The sequence below is a fragment of the Sylvia atricapilla genome, chromosome 4 (genome assembly GCF_009819655.1).
Source record: "Sylvia atricapilla isolate bSylAtr1 chromosome 4, bSylAtr1.pri, whole genome shotgun sequence".
NCBI lineage: Eukaryota > Metazoa > Chordata > Aves > Passeriformes > Sylviidae > Sylvia > Sylvia atricapilla.
The window spans coordinates 28,193,984-28,220,766 of record NC_089143.1 but is presented as its reverse complement, the minus strand read 5'-3'; the positions used below and the strand labels follow the sequence as shown (position 1 = coordinate 28,220,766).

General features: G+C 40.4%; 1 protein-coding gene across 2 annotated transcripts; it reads left to right on the top strand.

The window, feature by feature from the left end:
• NELFA (negative elongation factor complex member A) lies at window positions 1–25,613 on the top strand. 2 transcript variants are annotated; one of them, XR_010743441.1, is made up of 12 exons: window positions 1–847; window positions 7,898–8,069; window positions 9,164–9,325; window positions 10,254–10,343; window positions 12,136–12,266; window positions 12,436–12,505; window positions 13,338–13,426; window positions 14,578–14,689; window positions 16,954–17,210; window positions 18,174–18,273; window positions 19,746–19,987; window positions 25,139–25,613. XR_010743441.1 is itself a non-coding variant. In XM_066317368.1 (11 exons), the coding sequence occupies exons 1-11, from the start codon at window positions 596–598 to the stop codon at window positions 19,928–19,930; spliced, it is 1,620 nt and encodes a 539-aa protein (XP_066173465.1). In that variant the 5' UTR covers window positions 1–595; the 3' UTR covers window positions 19,931–24,054. The 2 variants fall into 2 exon arrangements, 1 of the variants encoding a protein (XP_066173465.1); XM_066317368.1 differs by lacking the exon at window positions 25,139–25,613 and having other exon boundaries at window positions 19,746–24,054.
• Window positions 25,614–26,783: the final 1,170 nt, after the last annotated feature.

Sequence of the window (26,783 nt, the reverse complement as noted above, 5' to 3'; positions counted from 1 at the left end):
GGCCTCGGCTTAAAGCACTTTAAAGGAGGCATTAGCGCCGGGGAGCGGCGCTGGGCGGGAACACAAGCCGTCGGCGGACAGGGCAGAACGGATGGCCCGCCCTCGGGGTTGGGGGCTGTGAGGGACGGAGACGTGGTGCTCCGGGAAACGCTGCGCCGGGAGGTGCGGGGGCCAACCCGCCTCGGGCAGGAAGCCCTGCCTCCCAGCCCCGCCGAGCCCCCCCGCCTCGGCTCGGCGGCTTGCTCGCGATTTGGTGCCCCATACGCGGTTCTCCTCCCATTTCTGGCCAGGAGGAGTCAGGGCGGACTCTGAGGAACAATGACTTGAGGCTGACAGAGGAACTTCTCTACAGTGAGGCGGCGCCATCTTGCATTACGGCTGAAAAGCTGTGGCGGGCGCCATTTTGCATTTGGCCGAGAGATGAGAAGCGCCCTATTGCATTTCGCCTCCTGGGCGCCGCCATTTTAGGTTACGGCAGAGCCTCCGCCTTCGCAAGCGCAACCTCATTGGGCGCCGCCATTTTGGCTTACGAACAAGACGGCGACCCGCAGGGGTCCTCACCCCCTCCCTTCCTCCCTTTAGGTGCCTTCATAAAATGCCCGTCGAGAATCCCCTCTTTTTTCGCCCCGCTCCCAAGATGGCGTCGATGCGGGAGAGCGACACCGGCCTGTGGCTGCACAACAAACTGGGCTCCACGGACGAGCTGTGGGCGCCGCCGAGCATCGCCTCGCTGCTCACGGCCTCGGTCATCGACAACATCCGCCTCTGTTTCCACGGCCTTTCCTCGGCCGTCAAGCTGAAGCTACTCCTGGGGATGCTGCACCTGCCCCGCCGGGCGGTGGATGAGGTGAGAGCCGGGTGGGAGTTGCAGCGAAACGGGGCGCGCGTGTGTGTGTGAGGGGGAGAGGTCGGAGATGGCATGAGGGGAAAAGGGGGGGCAGTGCCAGCACCACCTCCCCCGCCCGCCCTTTTTTTTTTCCACACGAGGGAGGCTGCGAGGAGGGGGGACCGGGGCTGCCCGCGGGGCGAAGCCGAGCGGCCGCAGCCCCTCAGGGCAGCGGCGTGTGGTAGGGCTGGTCCCCACAGCCGTCCACGCCTCTCCCTCGCAGCCTTCCTTGAACGGACAGGAATAAGTGAAGGTCTCCCGACTCGGTCCTCGGTGTGAGAAAAAGCGCCGAGTTTCCCTGTGATAAGGGAGCGAGTGGAGTGGGAGCTTTGCTGCTGCTCCTCCTCTTCCTGCTCTTCGGGGGTTCCCTGGTTGGCACTAGCCTTTTGAAACCAGTTTGGACATGAAACCCATTGTGTGGCCCACAGGGACTCTTTGTAGGGCTGTGTTTTGGGTGCCTTTTAGGGAAGAGTGCTTTTTTGAGGCAGTGGTTGTGCGACGGCTAGGATAGAGGCAGGATCGTTTAGGAGCAGTCGTGTGTGTGTTCAGCTTCCTCCACCCCTTCCTTAGTACTGGCAGCTGTGTAGGTGTCACAAGTCGAGCATCTCGGCTTTAGAAAGGACAGCAGCAAGTGCTGAAACTTTGGGAGTGGAAGATTTGGGGTCTGCACTGAGCACTGCTTTTCCCTACCCTCCTGTAGTCAGGTCTTGAGTGGGAAAAATTACCATGCTTTTTCTTTGCCTCTCTTTACCTTTCTGGGAACAGCTGGTGCTTTCCTCTGTCGTCCTACCCCAGCTAATAAACTGGCTGGCTCGAGTCTGAGCTGCCTCTTCAGGCTTTTTCACTTGGCCCTGGACCATACCTCATCTGCACCTGGCTTATTCTTACCCATAGGCAGCTACTGATATTTGGGGCAATAGCTGGAGAATGTCTGGAAATCTTAAGTTTCTTCAGCCAGACTGGAGGAATTCCTTTTCTTCTTCCATCATGGAAAGTAATATTTCATGGTAACAATCATGGAAGTGGTGTGTAGTTAGTTTTCACCTTCCTGTCTGTGTAGAGTATCCTCAGCTGTGCTTTCACCAGCCTCTTTCTTGGCTAAGACACAGCTGCTTCTTAAGCTTAATATATATAATACATGTATACCAGGCAGGGTGTGGTATGTAACTTGAATTGTCTGCTCAGCTCTTGTGCACTTCTAGGCTGAAAATGGGCAAACATCTCTTTAAGCAATAATTTAGTGTATGTCAGTGTTTGTCTTGCCACATGCATCTGTATGATTCTTCACTGTTACACTGGTGTCACTTAAAAGAAAAAAAATCTTGTTCAGCATGTTTATGCTAGTTTTTAAAACATGATATTCATGTTTAGTGCCTGTCCAGTGAATAAGCTGTCATCCTTGTGTGTGATAAATGGGGTCATGTTCTGGACAAACAAAATAATCAAGGCCAGAAAGGGGGATGGGAGCTCGTGTGAACTTGTGAGTTTGCAAAATTCTTGTGAACTTAGTGTGAAAATCCAAGTAGCCTGCAAGAAATTATTGCAGTGTTTAGACAAATCAGTGGTGCTTTTAGATTGAAAAGAGCTTCAAAACGCTTAGGGACCTTCATAAATAGCACTCATGGCAACTCTTTGAGGGAGCAGCATTCCAGCAAACTGAAATAATTTTTTGAAATGCTTCAAGAGTATTCGCTGGCTGAATGTTTTAAACCATACCCGAGGAAGATGGCAGCCAGCAGCCTTCCTGGATCTGTGCTTGCGTTTGCTGTGGAGATAAAGTGTATGTAGAGAAGAGCAAGTCAGACAGTCGCTGTACCTTTTACTGTGTGCTTAAAATGATCAGTTGTTCCAGATGTAAAGCTCTTGTTACTGCTGTAACAAAATATTGTGGGATTTTTGAGTTTGGTAGAGTTCATGAATTCAATCAAAGTTTAATCTTTCACTGTGAACTGATGATGCTTGATCTATCCTTAACATCTTTAATTAAATTAATTAAAAATCTTTAAAGAACATTTTTTTTTCCTTAAGCTGGGATAAGGGCCTTAAAAAAACGGTTAAAAATAGAAAACTCCTGAGGCCAAAACCCTTGACATTGCTGGTAGGCCTACTATTATCAATACAGGCTTCCTTCTATAGATGGTAAAAATAGCTGATGTAACCAAACTGCTGACAGAAATGACTGTTGTCTTATCAGATGTTCATCATTTGTGATTAGTTTGCTAAGATACTTTTCTTTGTGCAGATTTTTTAGCTAACTTATTATGAACAATTTTGATGTTTTAATTGGCATAGAGTACCCTGCACACATTATCGAGAAAACATATAAATATATCTGTGTCCAGAATGGCTGTGCTGTGCACATCTCTGCAGCAGCCTTTGCTTGTGTGTTGGGGAGCGCTGGAAGCAGTGCCTTCCTACCCAGACAGGGTAGCTGTAGCTGCCTGGAAATTAATTTATCACTTGGAAATCACACCCATGTCTGAAAGTGATTAAACTTAATTATGAGAGTACTTAATTATTCTCTTTGTAAAGTCATATGTCCTTGCCATGCCACGTGCTGGTCTGTATCGATCATGTGCGAGAAGCACCGAGCTGGCGTTTGGAAGCTTCATTGTATTGGAAAATGTATTGCATCAGCTTTGTAAAGCTTTGGGAATCTCCATAGCAGCTACAGGATGTGTTACAGGTTAAAAGATATTCCCCTCTCTAGATAACAGTTTCAACTGAGTTATTTTCTCTTCAAATTTTTTTTTCTGTATAGTAGCATTTTCACAAAAGCTTAGAATAACACAGAAACCATTTGGGAGCAGACATTTAAGTAAAAAGCAATGAGGGAATCAAGGAAACCGGTGGTATTTGGTTTAGAAGGGATTTAATTGCTCCTGGTCCTTTCTAAATCTCTGTGAAAGCTTCAGTCTAGACAAGTGAACCTTCAGTGAGCTCTCTTGAAAGCTCAGTCCTTTACTTAAGTGGTTTTATCCTCATATGTAATATCTTTCAATTTTCATAATGTTTTCATTCAACACTCCAAATACTATATAGCTATAAGTGACTTAATCCTCATAATACTCTCATGGGACAGGTAATAAACCTAATTTTTTATCATGCTGTGAACTTCATTACTGCATGTTTGTTCCTGCTGACTAATAAGAATAATTGGCTCTAATTTTCATTTTAAGTTTTGTTTTGTAGGCAGTTATCAAAAATTCCTTTCCCACCGTAATTCTCTGGGCAGAACTTGCAAACTCTTGAGTCTTATGGCTTTTCATCTACTAATTTTTTCCTAGATAATTGCACTTATTTGAAATTATGCCTAAGCTCAGTGCAGTGCTGACCAGAGTTTCAGTTATGAATTAGGCAGAACTGTTACTTCTGTTTATTTTGCATATTATATTCTTGTTAACCTGATTCACAATGGCAACTGCAAGCTTTCTTTTTATGCCAATGTTTAATTTATTTGTTCAGGGTTAGACTGTGATGTTACAACCAAGTCTGGAGCAAGGACTGTACTTCTGTGCTCTCTGAATTATCTTGAGAGGAAGATCCCCATCCCAGCAGGGACCTGCCTGTTTATTACAGTGGAAATCAAAACTGTTTCTTTGTATTGGCTTATGTGGACCAGGAGCCATCTCTGCAGGGAAGTGGGAATTGTGGAGTAGGGCTGCAAAGGAGTGAGAAGGGACATGACACTTGCACTTCTCTCTGTATTGAGAACACACAAGTGGCTGTGCATTACTCTGGCCTGCACTTAGAGTTCATAATTATTATGTGATGTAAAATAGTATATTTTAATCCAATCTTTCTCTTAGCCACTTTGGCTCTTTTTCATGATTAAAATGCAAACCACATACAATAGTGGTCTTGACCCTCCTGGGTTTCTATTGTGTAAATATTAATACTGTGTTTTCAATCCAATGCTTTTAGTTTAATGAAAATACTCTATAGTGATAATGCAGCTACCCATTAAAATACCATCTTTTCTATAGCCTCAGAAGGATTAAAGCTTCATTTGGTTTATTAGCCAACTGTTGATGCAATTGTCTAAAAGTCATACACATTAATTTAGTCAGAATATAAAGTAAATAAATGTGAATTCTTTGCAAGTAGCCATCTTGGAGGTGTCACGTTGTGTGTTAGTAGTAACATTTCCTTTTTTATACCTTCCCACAGTCCTGTTTGTCCTTCCTGCACAGCCATTATTAATCTGCCTTTGTCTCTGTTCCCAGACACTTCCCATCCTGCCTGATCACTACTCGCTAGATGTTTCTAGTCATGGCCTATGCTTTTTCTTGTGTGCTAGCAGGCTGAGAAAAATACTTAAGTTTTAAATGAGAAAGACACTGGAACATGTTACATCAGATCTTGACATTCATGCTGAACAAGATGCTGATTGGAGCTGATGGGAGTCTTATGGACTCAGTGTTGCAATCATAGACAATTAAGAATTTGTGATTACTGCGCCCTGCAAAGTAATAGGAAAACTGTGTGTAGGATTCCCTGTTGAGTTGCATTTCATGCATTCTCAAACCATAAATGAAATGTGTCTTTTCAGCTGCCAGTGAAGTGGAAACATGTATTTAAATTGCCATTTAAAGACAAACCTGAGTAAAAAGTTGAATCCAGGCTTGTTAAATGCAAAGCAACATTCAGAAAAGTCTCTGGTTAGCTCACGGTACTTGTTAGTGTGCTTTGCTTCCCTGTGTGTTATAGTGACGATTCTCCCACCATGTCCTTTCTGTCATGAGGCCTTGTGATAATGGTATTTGCCCAGTGCTAGGCAAACAAATTGTTTCTGGGCTCCTTTCTTGAAGGAACCAAAAGCTTGTAAAGCAGTGGGTTTTGGCATGAACAGGCTGCCTGAATTTTAGCCCTGAGAGAAGAGAAGATGCAACGTGCCCAGACCAGGGCTCTACAGGAACTTTCATCGTGTAGGCATGTAGCTCTGTGAATTTTGGTACAAACAGGAGTTTTGTGAAGTAGATAAGAAAGGTAAATTGTGAGGATGCAAGAGACATTTTTCCTCTAGCTATTGCCTGACTTTGCTCTGATGAAGGAAATGACGTTCTGTACAATTACCTGCGTTAGTGGTGTCCACAGAAAAGCTATGAATTCATCAGCTCTTCTGGGATGCTTTAGGTTTCCAGATGTTTTGTGTAAATCAGTACCTTGATTCCTTTAGGATAGGTAAGAGAACAAAAGGCTTTGCTTCGATAGTGTTGACAGTCATCCTCATCTACTGTAAAAGTGTCTTTTGTTAAGGAGTTTAGGGTTTGAATAGAGAGATGGACAAGTGTGTGGAGGTTCTGGTGGGGTTTGGTTAACTGAGGAAGAAATAAGCAATGGAGAACAGAAAGACTAGAACCTCAGAAATTGATTCTTCCCTCTGGATAAGCGGTGGTTAAATTTGACAGCACATTAAACAGTGTCTGGTCCTGGTTATGTGCTCAGTTTAATCCAAAGCAAATAAATGGCACTGGTGAAGATGGGAACTGGCCCATGTAGTGTCTTCTTCCTGGTCTGCTCTTTGTAGTTCTGGTGTTTGTGTGGCTGCAGTCAGTCATTCCAAGCAGCTGGTTGAGCTTGAAGCTGCAGAGATGCTCATTTTGGGTCAGATGGACTGATGCAGTTTGTTTCACAAGCACATAATATGTGAGCCCTCAAATATGCAGGGGGTAAAGGACAAACTGCCTCTGTAGTGGACTTGTAAACCCAAAGTGAGAGGGCAATAACATTGTATGGATGAAAGGACTTGAGAAATGTCAATGTTTGTTTGCCTCTGAGCTTTAAAACTGGATGGGAGAGGAATGGGAAGCAGAAATTTAACTTATATTTATTGTATCTAGAATTTCATGCATAGAGTAAGCTTATTTTATTAAACCTTTTCATATAAGAGTGCTTTAAATAAAGGGAAAGAAGTACAGCATAAAGATGAAGATGAGTCTCTTGCTTGTCTTCCTCTGTTCACAAACATGATGACTGTAATTAAGCTATAAGTGCCACAATGGGTGGTGAAAAATATCAAAATTAATGTATTTCCTTATACTTGCTTGCACATTCTTTAGTGTTGATACTATGCAGATAGAGTATATGGTAAACTACTTTATGTAATTTTACAATTGTGTTTTGTGGCTTGTTAGACACACAAAATATCTCAAACCATCTTAGTTCTCTGAAGCTAATGCTTACATAAAAATTTACTTAGGAAAAAAATAGTGTTCAGTCTTTGGGGGTTTATGCTTACTTGAGAATGAAGTAAACTTGTGACTGTAGTCACCTTGATTTTCATGTCATAGTGCCAACAAATGTGTTGGTCGGTAATAAAAAAAATACTGTTACAATGAAATTTAAATTTTATTTCATGTGTTATTTTTCAAAATAGAAAAATAATTTTTTTCTGAGTGTAGAAACTTTGGGTAGATGGAAAATCTTGTTACTTGTGTCATGTTAGAGGGCTGTGTTTACTTCCATAATACATAATTTTTGTCAAAGAGTACAGTATTGATTAGGTTATTTTGGCCTGAGTTTGTCATATTTTGAAGGCAATTATGATGCAGGTATAATCGGTCTGCATAATTATGCTGTAGGCTGGCAAGGGGCACATCTTCATTTAGATGCCTGTTCAAAATAACTTGTATTCTATTTGCATATTCCTATCACTGAATAGGAGATGTGGGTCCACAGGGAGTATGAGTGTAAAACAGAAGGAGTCAGTAATGTAAAAATTTGGCTGCTGCTTTTAGTAAAAATGCTCAGTGCTAAACAAAACTTTGAGCTGTCAAAAGCTCAAAACGAACTTGGGTTAGATTGGCTGAAAGCAGTATAAAAAAACTTTCTTTGGTTCATTCTTTGCTTGGTTCTAGAGTTAATGTGTAACTGTGTGGAAACAGTTTCCCTCTTCCCTCCCCCAGTAGTAAAACATTGTGCATGTTTGTGTCTTTTTAAAATGAATCCAACTATAACCTGTTTAAAACTGTTTCCAATTGGTTGATTTTCTTTTTCTTTTTTTGTTAGATGAAAGGGGCACTGACTGAAATTATCCAGCTCGCTACCTTGGATTCAGACCCCTGGGTCTTAATGGTAGCTGATATTTTAAAATCCTTTCCAGATACTGGCTCCCTTAACCTTGATCTTGAAGAACAGAATCCCAATGTTCAAGATATTTTAGGAGAGCTTAGAGAGAAAGGTAAGCCTTTTCTGTCGGTGAAAGTTGCAGGACTGTGGTGCCTTTTTTTAAGGAATAACCTGTCATTTCACAGGCAGCTTTGCTCTCTTAACAGTAGAGGTACAAGAACAAGCACTGTCTTGTCTCTGAACTACCACAGTTCATGACCTGGAATGTTACTGGACTGGGAACATAGTATTTGTACCATTGAGGAATGGTACCTTCTTAAATTGTCTTTTCACATATCGTCAGAATTTAATGTCAGTTATTGCCCGGAGTGTGAAGGGCAGCACAGAAGTTTCTGTGGATTCATTAGTATCACAGGCAGGCTGTGCTGCAGCTGAGTCAGTAGAGGCTTTTTCTATGTTGCTCTGTCTGCCATTTGTGGTACCCAAGACGACAGCAAGTCTGCCTTGTGTGGAGGCAGCACCACTGTCCTGGGCACGGGCGGCCTCTGCTGGGAGTGTCTGGACAGCAGGTGATGGGTGCTAAAAGGAGGCTGATTTCAGGGAGGGTTTGCTGCTGATGGCCAAGTAGCTACTGATTGTCCAGCAGCTGAAAATAGGGGACTTGCACAGGTGCTGCTTCAAGCAGTAAATGGTGATGCAAAGCTTCTCCTAGATCACTTTAGCACATTTTCTGGAAAAAGCCCTCAGGCATCCATGGACAGACATGATCTCTGACTGGAGTTTGCAGCATAACAATAATTAAATGACTTGGAGGTGGAAACACCTCGTTTTCTTTTTATAAAGGAATCATCATTTGTCTGTCCACACTTGTGATTTGTATTTTCACTCAGTAGTTTGGTTTTCATGTGTATTTTTTAAGGAATCTGAGAATTCAATAATTTTTATATTTTTTGACAATAGTAGCATATTTAAGATACCTATGATTTGACTAGGTATAATTAAAATGAAAGCTTTTATTAAGCTAATGGGAAAAACAAACATACTAATAACTGGTTATGTATTGTGTAATAATTGGAACTGAAGTAGTCTTGGTATTTATACAAGTAATCTAAAATTTAAAATCACCTGTAGGGTTGTAAAATGTTTTGTCATGAGCTGTCAAAGAGGTGCTAATATCCCTGTGTACTGTGTTAACTCTTTATGCAGTAAGTGAATGTGAAACTTCAGCTATGTTGCCGTTGGAATGCCAATACTTAAACAAAAATGCCTTGACAACACTAGCTGGGCCACTTACTCCCCCAGTGAAACATTTCCAGCTGAAAAGGAAACCTAAAAGTGCCACTCTCAGAGCTGAACTCTTGCAGAAGTGTAAGTAGTATTAAGATTGTGTACAAATGAAATAGTGAAAGGAAGATTTATATTCGGTATATTCAGTCCTATTCTCCAGAATGGTGATACACATTATAATTTTCTGTTACAAGAGGTTTCCTGAATGAGGATGGACTGGTATGTGGAAGAGCAGGTGCAGGTCATTCCAGCCAGTATTGCATTAAAATTATAACCTTGATTTAAATACTGTTCAGAATTCCAAGGCATACAAAGAGCTGTAGCTTTCTTTTTAAAGCTGAAGAGTGGTCCTCTCCTGGACCCCTGCAACAGTCAGTTGGGAAGACTTCTGAGGGACAGCTTTGGTTAAATCTCCTGAAACAAAAGTAAAATGAGAACAGTTTTATTTTGCCATGTGCTTTTGGAGCAGGGAGCAAGAGCTGCTAATTAATGCTTTCTTTCACTCAGTGAAAGTATGGCTGTATAGGAAGTAAAAAACCAAGAGGGTTTTCTCTTAACAAAAGGCAGCGTATGTGTACATGTATGTATTGGTAGCTGGTTGAACTAAGTGATCTTAAAATAGTTTACTGCAGCTGCTGTTCTGTTGCAGCAGCTTGCTGCTTTCTTGCATGTAACTTGAGTTGGTTTGGTTAAATACAAAATTTGTAACTTTTCATTATGTGTCATATAACTTTTAAGAATTTTTTAATTTTATATTGGGTAAATTGCCTATTCTGGTAATTTAATTTGGCTTGGGCCACTTTGTCCATTGCATAGTTATATTGATTTTTCATTTTCTCCTAATACTGTGCTTACTAAACATAAATTACCTGGGTTTTAATTAAAATATAATTCTTTGGTGCTATTCCTATCTCTTTATGTACTAGTTAATCACATTTTATGTAAGAAGCAATGTGTTGTATATTTTCAGCACAGGTTCTGTAATAACTAAAGCCATTTTTCCTTTTAGCAACAGAAACCGCACAACAGCTCAAGAAGACTGCAGGAGTTCCTTTCCATGCCAAAGGCAGGGGACTGGTCAAGAAGATAGATACAACAAGTATGGCTCACTTTCATCAGTTCTCAGAAAGAAAACCTGATAAAGTAGCCTTGATGAAGAATAAAATTATCATCTGGTTTTTTACAAAAGCTTAAATTCTTTTGGAAGCAAAGGATTTTTTGCTTTCTGCCTCCCTCTCTCCTGATACTGAAATATTTCTCACATGTCTTGTCAGAAAGAACAACAGTGTGTGGGGTGTTTTAAATGGCAAGTATATCTGCCATGCTTCTAAACTGTGTGCAGCTAGATCCTGCCTGTAGACTTTGATAGGAATTTAATTTGCATCACTCCAGGAATAACTCCTGACTAAGCCATGTTGCTCCAGAAGGGAGCAGAGTAGATCACAGTAGTCTGCTGTGCTCTTTGAAATGCTGTGAAGTAGACTGAAACTATCTTATATTTGTATAATTCTGTCTAGAGAAAGAAGAGGGGACTGTGTGTTCTCTGCAGCCAAGGCTGAGCAGTAGATTCTACATGGCAAACCTATGGAGTGATCCTTCAGCTTTGTATTAATGCATTTCACCTGTTTGCTGAAGTTCCTGAGCTGCTTGAATTTTTCAAATAAGGTTTGAGAAGAGGGTTTAAAATTAGTTACATACTCTTAAGTCACTGCACAGGTATAACTTTCCTGGCCACCAGTGATGCTGAGGTGAGGTGTGAACCTTAGATGATGTCTTGGTGTCAATGCTATTTAAGGTGTGGCTTTGAGGGCTGAAGTTTGGCCTCATGTTCATGCAGAAAATGCAAAAGGTCTAGTTGTAATTTGAACTAAAAATTGTTCCATTAGAGAAAAGAACCATTAGTTCTTGGCATTCTGTGTAGTTGTTGAATTGCTAAAGCCAGTTCTTAGATCTGGCCTTTAGAGCCAGTTTGCCTCTAGAAACAGGAGTTGGGAACCTGTTGAGGTTTGCTCTACTGAAAGGTAATTACATGGGTCAGAGCATTGTCCTATGATGAAAACATTTTCAGTACAACATTTAGAGGGATACAGAGTCTCTAAGCTCAAACTGAAGTTCTCTGTTTATCTTCAATTTACAGGGCATGATGAGATTGTCAGGAAGCTCAAAGACCTGATAGATACATAAGTGTATCCCATATCTTTTAATAGAAGATTGCTGTGTTTAATGGTAGCATTAACAGTAGGCAGCATCACAGAGTTGGGAGGAAACAGATGCTTACAGCTGTAGCTGATGGTATTGAGTGTTGAGACAGCAGTGTTTTGTTTGCACTGTAGACCCAGACTGGATCTTCCTCCTTGTGCAAACAGCAGCTCTAGAATTTCACACCCTTGTGTGAGGCAGTTAACTTACCTTTTGTAGTAGATCACCAGCCCTTAGCCCTTCAGAAGCTTGGCTAAGATTTTTGGTTAAATACAGTTTTACCAAGTAATTAGATTGAGAAAATCAAAGAGCAACTTTGGCAATAATTGAATGAAAAAGATTTATGTTCTGTACTGTTTTACATGTTCAGTGTTTATTTTTTACAAATAAGGAAAGCATCTGTGTGTACAGGAGAAGGAGATTTTGTTAGCAGTGCACCTCTTTGATTACTTCATGTAGAATGGGGTTGCAAGCACTGGTCAGATTGGCTCTTACTCCTTTGAAGAGTATAACCTAATCTGACCTTTGAGGGACATGTAGTGTTATAGCCAATTCCACATTATAAGTATTTTAATTTAAAGGGCAGGTAGTGTGTGCGTTAAGAAGGGGAAGAGCTGAAGAACTCGTTAAAGCGTATTTCATGAACAGTTAAACACATATTTCAGTTGTTGCTTTCTTTGCTCTTCCCTAAGCACCGCTCAAAGGGATACCAAAACAAGCTCCCTTCAGGAGTACTTCAGCACCCAGTGTTTTTAGTCCTTCTGGAAATAGAACTCCTATTCCTCCTTCAAGAACACCTTTACGCAAAGAAAGAGGAGTAAAGGTAGGTGCCCTTCTTGCTTTTCTGCTCAGTTCCCTTCTCTCACCTAAGGTGAATTTTTCCTGCTGCTTTCAATCAATGTATTTAAAGAAAAAAAAAGAGGGTGATATTTACAGATAAACTACATACATTTAACAATGATTTTTAAGTTCTTTGTGGTCTTTCTTTTTAGCTTCTAGATATCTCTGAGCTGGATATGGTGGGTGCTGGTCGTGAAGCAAAGAGAAGAAGAAAGACATTAGGTTGGTACAGCATTCTACTTTCAAAGGCTGTCAGTACACCTGCAAATAGGATCAAGATTTGTAGTACCATTTTGTTCTTAATCTGCTAAATCTTAGACTGAGTTAAACATAAAAAAATGAGGGGTTGTGATACCAACCAACCCAAACAGATTTTAAGGGAGTATTTTCACTTGTTTCAGTGCTCTTATTCATAGTGCCCTGGCCTAGGTAATATAACTCAGTCATGTGAAAGAATTGAGCTAATCAGTTGTGCTTTGGGCAGCCCATAGGTGTGTGAGTGGCTTCAGTACTGGAATTTTTCTGAGTTATTTTCATATGGTCACTTCTACTGGCTGTATGGCCATGTAAATTAGGTGAAAGTAATGTTGAAAACATTTATAGCACTTTCCAAAATTTTGACTTAGCAAAAGAGATCTTAGCAAGTGAATAATATCTGATACACTGCTTTTAAGGCAAGTGATAAGGGAGTGCCCTACTTAACCGTATCAAGAAGATAGACTGTGCAGCATGTTTGTCCCAAACCAACTTTCTTTGTATTTGTCACAAAGAAAGAATTAGAACAAAGACCATAATTGCAATTAAAATGTGGCTTGGGCTTTCATGCTTTCTAGTATCAGATTACTCAGTTACTGTATCCTGTACATTGTGGTTCAGTTTATTATTGGGTTCATTATAAAACTGTATTTGGAGATTACTGTCTCTATTTCAGCATATACGTCTTCAAGCATGTTTTAGCATACTTTTGAGAAATGCATTTTTATGTCTTTGTTTAAAAAGTGTACTTAATATTTCTGAAAAAAGTTTTGGACTTACTTCTGTTTTTATGCAATAGATACAGAAGTTGTGGAAAAACAAGCCAAAGAAGAAACAGTAGTAGAAAATGCTACCCCAGATTATGCTGCTGGCCTTGTGTCTACCCAGGTAAAATGAAGCAAAATCAATCAAACAAAAAAACGAGTCAACCCCGCCCCCCCCCCAGCCCCATAGTCTTGACATGTGCTATTCTAAACTACTTAAACACCTGTAATGGTATTTTACTTACTTGTTGAAACATGTCTCTTTATGTAAAACTTTTTACATTTTTTTTTCAAAATTCCATTGTATTTTCACCAAAGAAAAAGCAAAGCTGTTGCTAGCAGTCATTTAGTCAGGGAGAGGGTGAACAAGTCATATGTAGGCTTTTTTCCTCCTATTTCAGATACAGCATATTAGAAACCATGGTGCAGCTTTGTTTTCTCAGTCAAGGTGTAGGTTCTACAAGAATCTTATGTCCTGCCCTTACTTTTGAGTGAGAAACTGTCTGTTGGGAATGTGTGACAAGCCAAGGCCAACATACAGGCAGATTTTGGTAGACCAGAGTTTGGAGTGAAGGTCATTGCCTCTCTTGCTTCAAAGTGCTAAGAGAATCTTCATTTTAGCAAGTTCCACATGTTACAGAATGTCCATGTTCTATGTAGTAGGGCTACCTTAAATGATCCGTTAGACTTATTCCCCAAAACTTCTTTTCTCTCTCACCCCCTTATGTTCACAAGGCTGGATCAGGCAGTGAAATCATCAGCCATGCTGCTGGCTTTATGCTGTGTATGCAGTGTCACGTATAATTAAGTACAAAATGGGGCTTTTTCTGTAGCCTCATCATCCTAGATGGCATCACTCATGTTGGTGTTGACTGCCTGTTTCAGTGGGGATGGTGTTTTTGCCTGTGCTGTTTCTGCTGCTTTCTGCTTGCTATGTCCCAGAGGCCTTTGTGTTCTCCTGGGTGATAGGGAGTGGGCCTTATGCCCATGGATCAATATGATTCTGCTTACTAATGGTGAAGAGCATGTTTCCTCTGGCTGATCACTTAATCCTAGAGTGTAATTCTTCACTGAGTGCCATCTGCACAAAATTCTAATGTTCGAAGTAGAAAGTTAGTGATGAGCAGGTCGTTAGGTAGGACTCCTAAAATTCCCAAAGAGGAATTCCCAAAAGCAATGTCTTAGTAAAACTAATGTTGAAGTTGTATTTAAAATGCAGAAACAGCCCATGAATACTTGCAGTGTGGCTTTAATACTTTCTTTTCTCCTCTGTAGAAACTTGGCTCATTGAACAATGAGCCTGCACTACCTTCTACAAGTTATTTACCTGCTACCCCCAGTGTGGTGCCGTCTTCCTCCTATATCCCAAGCTCTGAAACACAGCCAGGTAACAGACACTTCTTTGCTCTCGGGACCTGATAACTCCAGCTCTGTACAGTTTTACTGTATGGCTGTTCTTGTATTTACAAACCTACTGTCCCTCAACTAAAGTGAAACTCCACTTTAGCAATATAAAATCCATGGCAAGACTCTAGCCTTTGAGTTTTGGGAAACCAGACATATCATTTAACCTAAATAAAGAACATAATTGTTGGCTCTAAATTTTTAAGAGTCACTACTAGTTAAGTCAAGTAAGTGAAACAGGTTACTGGTTTGTTGGGGTTTTTTTTTCTTACACAGTAATAGAAAATCCAGCTTTTGTAATCCCCAGAGAGTAATCAATTTAGGTCTGAAGTATATAGTCCATGCACACACATGATAGCATGCACAAAATATAGTTGCTTTAAGAAGTCGGTTTTATTTCTAGAGGCAAGCGTATATTACCTTTCACACACTTTGGGATTAGGCCATCCCTTTTTCTTCTACCTTTATATGACAAAGATAATAGCTGACCTCCGGCATATTTTGAAAAGTGCTCTTATTTTCAGTTCTAGAAAATTGCCAATAGTAAAAAATAGTTTGTGCAAGTCCTTTTTTCCTACACTTTTATTTCACCAACTTGATTTTATTTTTCCTTCCCTGCTGCATGTGAAGTCTTTAAAGGAATGTATCAGTTTGTGCTAACAGATGTCCATGACTGGGATTCATTACCAGATTTGTCCGTTAACAGAGAACCAATATTTCAGTTTAATACATTATTTTTTACTTTTGTTGGTAAGCTGTGGCATGTTGGGCGTTATAGAAAACTGCATATGCAAAACACAGTCAATTCATTTGGTCTCAAAATGGTTCAGAATCTCTCTGAAGGTCTATGCACATCTTTCTCTGGCAGAAAATTGTCCAGAAGGAATGCAGCCAAGAACACATCAGTGTGTCAGCAGCTATAGTACTATTTTGCAGACTGCTGGCATTGTGTTCAACAGCAGGAAAAGCCAGTTTAAAATTCTCTATTCTCTACTATTTCCTTTGGGAGTATGGGATATTTAGCTTTCCTTATGGACCAGAAACATAAAACTGTTTTCTTATAAGTATATATTCTATTATATTATATATAAGAATATATATATTTTATATAGAATAATATATATATTCTTTCTTCTATAAGATACACACAGAAGATCCACAGGTTTGGTGCCATATAATCTGAGGTTGCATAATTAAGACATTTACTTTATGAAAGTCAGTTACTCTGACAAGAGACAAAGCCAGTAATGAAACTTGTAGAATAAGGAGTAACTCATAGTTGGAAATGTTTATCCTCCCAATTGTTCCACATCTACTGAAAAATACCACTATTGCTAAAACCATTGCCATATCTGTGCCAAGGTAGAGAACCATAGAAGTCTCATTTCCTAAAAGCTGATCTGAAGGGCACCAGCTTAGCTCTAATCCATATCTGTCTTTAGTCTGCTGTGAGCACAGTGTAAACAGGTCAGCTTAAACCTCAGGAGGTTTGTGAAGGGTGCTTGGGCAGCTGTGCCTGTATCCAAGAGCTGCAAAAGAACGTAGATCGAGTGTCCACTGGGTAATTACCACTGGCTGGACAGATGACAACTTGCATGGTCAAGCTGCTGGGATTTCATGAGTTGCCTCAACTGCAGCCAGGTTTGGAATAGTATAACGTCTTTATTGCAGGTGAATGGATCAGCTTTGAAAAGGAACAGAGTTAGGCCTTATCAAAGTTGTGGGGTTTTAACTTCTAGCAGTTAGTGTTTAAATAATGAGTGATTTGTAGCATCTGTTAAAAGTGTATTTGTGTTTTCAGTATCTTAATGGCACTTCCTTTGAAAGCTGCCACTACATTAGGTAAAAACTGATGAAATATTTTTGGACTTGCTCTGTGCAATAGTACAGCAACAATCCTGGTAGGATCAGAATACAGTTGTTATAGCTATATAAACTGAAAAGTAAGTATAGCAGTTTCAATTTAATAAATTGGATATCAATTAAACATCAGATTTGATGCTAAATATAGTGTATCTGTATTGAACAGCTGCTTATTCTGTTGTCTAATTATTTCTAAAAATAATTGAGTGGAAAAGAGCATTAGCTCTTAACTTTTTCATATGGATATTAGATGGCATATTGAATTGTGGTGCTAAAATGGAATCATCAGAGATTTTAGTTTTTTTAAAGGCCTAATGTGATGGGTGATGGTAATCCCTATTTGTGGATAATAATGTTTTTAATTATCCTGACTGGTTTTTGCAGCTGGCTCTGCACGAGAGGCCTTGCAGACCAACAGACAGACTGAAGAGCCTGCAGCTCCAAATGCTACTACAACTCTTCCTGCACAGTTCAAACAAAGAACACCCATGTACAACAGTAACTCTAATCCCCCTGCAGCTACACCTACCTCACCCCTAACACCCACCACGCCTCCTGCCATCTCCCCTGCAGCACAGGCACCACAAGTGGCTCCCCAAACTCAGCAACAGCCACCACAGAAGAAAAGCCTCTCTCTCACAGTAAGTAAAACTAGGTTCATTTTGACTGATGGTTTTCATGTGGATTGGATCTCATTTATATATTAGCATTTCTTGGCCTTTGGATCATGGAGTGGTTGAGTGAGGCTGCTTTTTATATAACTGAAGATTGCAAAAATACGTTGTGGTTTACCATTGCTGTCTTAATGTTACTCATGACATTTTTAGTTGTGCAGTGTTAATGTTGCAGTAAGGTGTCATTACTTAATGCTGTTTGTTACGTCATTATATAGAATTTTGGGTGAAAGGTGTATTTCCAGCAGAAATTGCCCAGCCAATTGCACATAATATAAATTGCTTAAAATTGTCCTGACATTGCTGTAGCAGGAGAAAATACATCAATAGATTGTTTCAAGATTTTATTTCAGATCCACCTCATCCCCCCATTACACATTTTTCAAAGCCTGAGAGTGGGGATATCTCTTGAAGCTTCTAATTCCTGGTACTTTGGTATACAAGATGCAACTGAGCTGGAGACTGTGCTAAGCACATCTGTAAGGCTGGCTTGCAAGATATTAACTTTAGTAAGCTGGGTGACTTCTTTTCAGCACCTCTACTGCATTTATTAAAGGAAAATAAATCCTCTGAAATTATTACAAGCCTGGGTTTGTTGGATTGTAGAGAAAGCATTGGATTGCTTTATTTTTTCCCTAATGTCATAAAGGACACAAAATTGATAACATAAACATTAAGCCTCTCACATGTTTCTGTAACTATTTGGAGTGTTCTTTTTCAACATCCAGAGTTCAGTTGTCACTGCTGTATGTGTTAGATTATAAGTATTGCAGAGGGGAAGCCTTGAGGTTAAGATGCCTTTTCTGTTAAGCTTTTTGTAGGTCCTACAAACTTTCACCTTACTCTTTTATGCTCCTCTGTGGGTATTTATGTGGTCCCTGTCGGCAGAGCTTTTCTAAGCTTAATTGATGTTTGTTGTGTCTGTTACAGAGGGAGCAAATGTATGCTGCACAGGAAATGTTCAAGACTGCAAACAAAGTTACAAGGCCAGAAAAGGCTCTTATACTTGGATTCATGGCAGGATCCAGAGGCATGTATTGATATTAATTTAGCTTGCTTCTGAATACACAAATCTGAAATACAGCCCAGCATTTCTAAATGTGCATATGCGAGTGCATTGCTTTAGCTTTGTCTGTATGTACTGGACTCTACATCATTTTATGAATTATAGTTCTAACTATCTGGAAGTGAGTCTTTAGGGTCTATTTCCACTAGGTCAACTGGTCTGTCAGAACAGCTGCTGACCACCATATAACTGATCTCACTGTAAAATGATAGCTTAGGATTGAAGAGAAATGGCAGCTGGTAAGCAGTGAACAAAGTGGTTAGGTGCTACTGCTCTGCCTAGAGGACCAATGAATGTAAATTTTTTGTGACCAGTCGATGTACCAGTTGGGTAGTACAGAGCCTCTTTGCTAATTCCCTGCTTTAGAAACTGGCAACCGTTACCTTAGAGGCTTTAGACAACTGGTGCTGTGAATCACAGGGAGATAAGCTGTCTCATAGCTGGATCCTGTTATGTATTTGCCTTGATAGACCAAAGCTGTTTTACCTAGAAGATTATCAGATGTAAGATGAGAAGGGGCTTAAGAGTCCTTAAATGAACTCCATCATCTGCACTAGCTCTGGTTTCTAATTTGGTATTTGGGGACTCTTACAACCAGAGTCCTGCAGCCTAAGAGTGGCTCATGTATTTGGAGTAATGCAGTACACTAGTGAGAATGGCCAGAGCAGAGTTACTGTGGCTATCCCTGAGCTCTAAGTTTGGTGCATCGTGCATTAATGATGGTGTTTTCAGTACTCAGTGCTACTTCAAATTGCAGTAGGAGGCTGTACTTTAATATCTACATGGACAGCTTTTTCTAACACTAGGTAAAATATTATTTTGGAAGTGTGTGGGATACAGATTCATGTATGTATATATAATAAAGTATATATTAATACAAAATCCTGCAGTAATAATGTCAGTACCTTCTGAAGGTTGGATAAATAACTGCCAGCTGATATTCTTCAGCTGATATTCTTGAGCATCATCCCAGTACCTTGAAGTGTAACATTTAAAACTTCCACTGGCATGGAGCTGAGTCTGGGACAAGTGGTTTCAGTGAAGCTTTTTGGGCTTCCTTAACAGCTAAAAATTCTTGAGGCATTTAACTACAAAACGTCTCCCAAGTAAAGTAACTCCAGTAGGTCAAGTTTACAAACTCCATTTAAATATAAGCTTTTTTTCTGACTCTTGAGGCAGAAAGAAATGACACTGGCAGGCTTCACTCCCTCCTTTGTTGTTCTTCCAATTACTTTAGCCTTGAGCTTCATCTTTTGGGTCTGGTTTTGTTATTTTTAAAAGTCGGTCTCAGGAGTATGGAGGGAGGAAAATCTTCATCTGTGGTTTGCTTATCTTTGGGTTTGAGACTTGTTGTTTGTGTTTTAAGCATAAGAACCCCTTATCTTGTCTAATGTACTGTTGAAATGTATAACATGTTTCTCTCCTTGTTTCTGCAGAGAATCCTTGCCAAGAGCAAGGTGACATCATCCAAATTAAACTCAGTGAACATACAGAAGATTTACCAAAGGCAGATGGCACTGGCAGCACCACTATGTTGGTTGACACAGTCTTTGAAATGAACTATGCTACTGGTGAATGGACCAGATTCAAGAAGTACAAACCTATAACTAATGTTTCCTAAGAGATGCAGCAGCAGCAGACTGGACCAAATCAAGCTTAGCCTCAACCAGCTCATAGAGTATGTCAACTGTACAAAATGGCATTCATGTGTACATTTCTTATTACCCTCCAGAGTAGAAGCTATGCTCTTCAAACTGAGCTCAGCAAACACAGAAGATGATGGTGTCAAACTCGCTTTATTTTTCTTTTTTTTGTATTAATCTTGGGAGAGGGAAAGATGATCTTGACGGGGGGACATTGTTGGTGTGTTTTTGTTTTCCTGCAGTTCAAGATGCTGAAAAAGGAGATCACAGATGGGAGCAGTTTACTGCTAAGTATCAGAAGAGAAGACTGCTGCAGTCATTCACGGTTTACTGTTAACTGAGGGCACAGATCTTTATTGTAAAAAATTTTTCTTTGGCAACATGAGTTCTGTCATAAGAATGGGTGTTGGAAGCACCACAGGTCAGTGCTTGATAATTTTGTATTTCAGCTGCAGTATAACTATTGCAGATGGTAGATGTCAGTGTCTAAAGGTACCCACTGTATGTGTAGCTTATTTATGCTTGGGTCATAGGATGAGATTGAGCAGCTTTGTTAACTCTCTGTATTGTCAATGTACATGCCCAGCATGAGTTAATCTATATTTGACACTATTTGAGATAGACAGAAACTGAGTATCATAACTTTCTGAAGAAAAAAACTCTTCCAAATTATAAAAGTAACTGTGGCTTGTCACTGCCTGGAAGTGATAGTTTCTTGCCACAGGAATCTTGGGGTAGAAGTTGATCTATGGCTCTTGCATTACAAGACCTTTGCACAGCATAACTTACCTGGAGGAAGGGAAACAACTACATCTCAAAACCAATTGGAGCTTAATTTTAAAATAGCCCTAGAAATGGTTGAGACACATCTGAGTAAAGAGGTAGTTTTGTTGTCTTGAGGCACTGTTAATGTATGTCTGGTTGAGCAGTCAGAAAGTGTTTGATTGCCAAGCCCTGACCCAAAAAGTTTTGAATGACTGTAGCTGTGGTTCTTACCAGTGTAGTTTTATCAATATAACTGCTAATTGTGACCACAGTTACACTGGCATATAAATATGCCTTGTACTTGTCCCCTGCTAGTTAGTAGAAGCGTATTTTTATCTTTATAACTGTCTTCATACCACTGATCCAGTGGTATGATTATACCACTGGTGTAGTCTGGCATTAATAGTAGAAACAAAGCTGGTGTTTACTGAGAGGATTTATGCACATAAGTCAGGATTCCTTCTTGGGAGACTTGGCTTCATCATTTGAAGGAGTCTTGGATTCAGTGTCTGGTTTCTGCCAGTACTTGTGGAGCTGTGCTTGGTTGGGAATGCTGCTTAGAAGGAAGAAATACAGAGACGAGTAGCAGATATGTTGAGGAGGTACCTTGGGCTGACTTACAGGTTCCTGTTGAAATAGAACTTTTTGGACAAAATGAGGCGCTTTTTTTTTGATGTTCCTTTTTTTCTGAAAAGAAAGCAGACCAAATCCCATAGTACACTTGTATACTAATCAAGATATTTAGATGTTTGATTAGAGGTTTTTTTTTTTATTGGGGAATTTTTATTGCATTTTAATATTAGTTTTTCAAACTACCCAACAAGACAGGGCAAGTATAAATAATACTAAAAAAACCTGCCCTCTAATTCTACAGTGTTTAAAGATGTGACCAAAAGTGTAGATTTCTTAACTTTATTTAAGCAAATACACAGAATGTCCTAGCTCCTGTAATTGGCAGGGTGTTTGATGGTAACTGCTGCTGTTACAGAGTGTTGTGCATGTTTTAGTGTGAAAGTTACTCACATATAACTGTCACATTGGGGCTGTCCTCCCCAGAATTGCCCATTTCAAAAACAATGTAGATTGTAATTTTGATTCCAACTTTTCTTTTTAAACAGCTAGAAAACAGCTTGACAAGTGAGGGTGAGTAGTGAGCTTTAGTTTTTAGCAGTTTAGTAGAATGTATTATAACTAATTTGGTTTTAGAGTGTTACACACTGAGGGCTAATGATAGGATATGAAAGTATTCATCTTTTAGAAGAAAGGTTTAAAGAAAAGTGACATTCCTTTTGTTGTCTGCATTCAGATTTTAAAGTTTCCTTGTGATGACCAGTTTTCTGTAAGTGTATGTGATACGTCTTACCTGTCCCTGCTTGCTAGATGAACTGCAAGTATCAGATACAGTTGTTAAAAATGAACATTTAGAAAATTGATTGGCTTGAGGGGCATGTACTGTCACTGTAAGCTTCACACTGTAACCTGTGCAGTTCAGTTGTAGTCAGGAGCTGCTGTGTGGTGGCTCTTTTCACTTGCTTGAGATTAATGGTGGTCCCTCACTAAATTTCTGGGTCCACAGAAGTCTGCATTTCAGGCCTGTGCTTTGGGTGGAGATAGCTGTCCCTCTGCTCTTCAAGAAGCCCTTCTAGAATGCAGTGGAGTCATTTGAATGCAGTAGTATGTAGGAAGCTTATAACCATGCTCCTGTTTGTAATTGCTGCATAATGCAGTTGGTCTCCAGGCCTGTTTGTCTAAAGTCAGTCATAGCCAATTCATGGAAATTTTAAGTAGAACTATAGTATATTTTTAATTCCGTTAACTCATTAGGATGAGGCAATTTTAACACTGCAAAAATATATTTTTTTTAAAGTCACTCTATGGCCCTCAACACCAGAGCATTACTTCAATTTGATCTGTGAATCTAGAAAGCATTTAAATACCTAAAGAAAGGGAAGTTTCTGCAACCTTGTTAAAATGATACAGTATAAGAAGTAAAACTAAATGGACTTCTTTGGCCCAGTGCATGAAATAATCAAATCTGTGTGCTGAAAGTAGGAATAATGCCAGACAAATCAGAAAGGGCAACAAAACTTCAATATTGAAATTCCAGTATGTTGGAATTGTTGCATACAGAACAAAATCTGGCCTTGGAGCTTGATGTTTGTCTTGAACACTCAGTCATTTGGATGTCAAGCTATTCAGTGAGGCTTAGTGCGTGCTGTAGGTTAAACAAAAACATTTCTTTACTCTAGAATGGCTTGCAGATATACTGAGTTGGCCAGAGAAGTAATTCAGTTTTCTTAAAACTTTGCTTTTGTCCTTTCCTCGTCCCTTTATCCAAGCATGAAGTTTTAGGAAATAGCAAGCCCAAACTTTAGAACTTTGGGCTTGAACTGCATCTAATCAAGGGGGGAGATGTCCCAGTCTCTCTTGCCATTGCTTGTAGAGAACCCTCTGTCTGTGCAAGCCTAGGCATGATATGAATCAGCTTCTTTGATCTGAGTATGAAATACCGGAGAAGGAAGCAGTGAAAGGGGCTTGTGTTTTCCCTTCCTGTCCAAACTTTGTTTCTAGTGGAGAATGAGCACATTCATCTTACCCAGGGTTCAACAACTTGTCCTATAGTGAAGTGCTAGGTTTCTGAAGGCTCCATTTTCTTTCATTTGTGCTGTGAGGACCAGAAAGAGTGAAATGAGTGTAATGAAGAAAGGGAGCCCAAGAAGGATGCTGAGCAAGAGTTCTGATCACAGTTTTCATCTTTCTGTTAATTCTTTTGCTACTCTAATGCTTTGTAGTTATCTCCATACAAACCAGTCTAGGCTTAGTACAGTTAACACTCTAGTATTGGGCTGGTGTTTTGTGGGTTAATCTGATATTCAGTGCTGGCTTTGCCATTTAATCTTTCAGTTCAATACCACAGGATCCTGGATACAGTGGAGAGGAGCTTTTGGTAGTCGCTTGACATCTCCATGTGGAATTGGTCACTTCTCTCACTAAGTTGTGTCAAAGAGCAGACCACTTGTTCAGATAAAAGAATCTTGAGACTTTGACATCACACGGTTTAAGAGTGAATCACATTTTCATAATAAGATCTGACTGGAAAAAAAGACTAAAAAATGTTAAGCCAGAGCCCTCTGGGATTCTGGTGCCTTTAACAAAAACTGTCTTTTTGTAAAATGTCACATCTATAGCATAGCCCATATGTTTTCTATTGGTTTTTGTTTGGGTTTGTTTGGTTGGTTTTTTTTGTACAGATGTAAATTCAAAATATTCTGTCTTTGGGTACGTATTTTCAGTGTAATACAGTATGTATAATAAAAAATTTAGATTTTCTAAGGAAGTGGACTGATGCTCTTCTTAATAACCAAGTTGTTCATTGTACTAACAGTTGGGTTGGTGTACCGGCAGCCTGAGATCAAACAGCCAATTGCCTGATAACGTGTATCTTTTCAGATTTGTGGCATTGTTTCAGTAGGTGCATTTCAGAGTTGGCATTTCAAAGCTAACAAGTGCTGCTTTTGGTGGTTTAGGATATTTGTGAGTAGATTCACTGAAATACCTGCTCTTGCTCTGTATGTGGGTTCACGGAAAGCTTGTGAGCCCTGGGTGCTGTCTACAATGTGTGGGCGGGCCTGTGCTGAAGCACTTGAGCCACAGCTGAGATCTGATGGTGTGAGGCAGTTCTGCCATGCCCAGGTTCTGTAGATGGGGTATGGAAGTGTGTAATAAACCCTGCTGTTCTTCAATGCTGCCTTCATCTGAATTGGAGTCATGATAGCTTCTCTCAGTTTGAGTGTTGCAGAAGGTCGGATGTGTTTTGGGATTAGTGGTTTTTAGGGTGGGGTTTATTGTGGGTTTTTAGAAACTGTTTTCATGCTCATGTACTGTTCCTAAGGTCTGGATCTGTGATAAGAATGAAGGTTAGTCTTACAGTGTTATGTTGAGATGTGTGGCTGGCCTTATCCCAATTTCTCTGTGTGCAGCTGTGTGAAGTGGCTCTGTTCCACTTGCCTGTGCTGGGGTGGTGCCAGACATACTCAGAAGTTTTTCTTTTCTGTGTCAGGTTGACCTTATCAAATAGCCAGGAAGGGAATTCTGTTCCAGGTCAACTGCTGTGGTAGAATGCTTGGGACAAAAGTTTTGAGAGAGGTAGAGATGCACACTTCATTTCATAGGGGACTTGCTCTCTGAGATTTCCTGGAGCCCTGATACACTCCACATGAACAGGGATGTGCCAGTTCACCTGCCTGCTGGGGCTGGCCTGGGCAGAATCAGACCCAGCTGGTTTTAGCAATCTCTGTGCCACTGGACACTTTTGAAGAGGTGTACCTTAGCTGGTACAAGGCTGTAGGGGATTTAATGTTTAGGATGTTGCTCTAGTGCTAACCCTTAAGACTGACATGCCGAACATTGCCCTCTTCCAGACCTGGACAACCTGTACCAGATGCTGTACTGTATTCCAAGTGCCTTTAGACAGCTTGAACATCTGACTCCACTCCTCTCCCTGCCACACGTGGGTGTGTACAGGCTCTCCTGAGAGCAGGAAAGGGAAAATTAGGCAAGAAGCAAAACCTGACTGTTCAAAAGTAAATGAGTGACTGTTTCCAGAACCTGCTGTGTTCCAAGACACTTGCATTGTACCATCTCTGGAATTGCTCAAGGCCAAGTTGGATGGGGCTTGGAGCAACCTGGTCTAGTGGAAGGTGTCCCTGCCCATGGCAGCGGGGCTGGAACTGCGTGATGTTTAAAGTTCCTTCCAACTGAAAGCATTCTGGGGTTCTGTGACCTTTTCCTGAGGAACTTGGGGAGATTCCTTTATTTGGCTCTCAGAATGTGGTTCCTGTGTAGTATTTGGCTTTATAATATACTTATTCCTTCTTGCTAGAAATTTAATGAAAACAGGAAGCAACTGGTTTCTCTGAATGGTTGATTTAACCCCTCATCAGCATGTAAGCTTGCATCTAGTGCCTGCCCCATCATTTGGTGTCACTGAAGTCCATAGTCTTTCTCCTTTTTCATTTTCAGCTTTCAGTTAAAATTATTTTTTTAATTTTTATTTTTTATTTTTAATTATTATTAAAAAGAAATATTTTATATTTTTTTAATTATTATTAAAACAGCCTAATTGACTGTTTTGTGACATAGGAGAGTTGGCCAGGCAAGATGATCCTGTGCTAAAATTTTGTCATCTGCATTGATCAGAGCTGTTGGCAAGGGGGACCTCAGGCTGTGCCTCAGGCGTTTCCTTCCTCCCCTGCCCCAAATGCTGCAGGCATGAACAGCACAGGCAACACCCCCTGCACTTGTTTTGCCTAAAGCACCAGCTGGGTTTGACCTCCATCCTTAGAGCTGACACCCAAGGCACACTGGCCCATTTAAGATGACCTTTTTAACTTATGGGGGGACTAAACAAGAATTAAATGTTCTGTGCTGCTTATGAGAAAATAAACTTCTAGCCTCTGTATATGATTATGGTTGACTAAACCATCAGATCCCTGCTGCAGTACACCACCTTTCCTTTGGCAAGCTCTACTCTTTTTTTATTATTCTTCCTAAACACAGGCACAGAAGAAACACATTTTTTTAAAAAATAAGAGATGTGAGGTTTTTGTTTCAAAGTGACTGTAATAACTTTTAATTTTTTTCTTTTAACTTAAATTCCTCCAGCTCCCTTTTGAGGGTTTAGTTATTCCACCTCCTCAACAGCCACTGCTGCCGGAGGTTTCTGGCGCGCTTTGGGAAGAGCGGCTCCCAAAGACTGTGTTTGGGTGAGGTGGTTTTGGTGTCCCCTGCCCAGCGCTGTGGTGCCATCGCGTGGCCGTTCGCTCACAAAGGGATTTCGCCATCCAGAGCACAAAACCACCCTGCCTGTTCCTTCGGGAACAGTGGTGGTGCTTTTTTTTTTTTTTTTTTTCTCACTTCTGTAGGAGTGTCTTGGTCCCCTCTTGGGCACAAAGCTGTTTGACTGGTTGTTAGACCTGCGTCCTAATAAAGCCTGGATACCTGTCCTGTTTTATGGGAGTCAAGTGGATATACCTTGGAATAACCCTGCCCTGAAGAGGGGTCTGG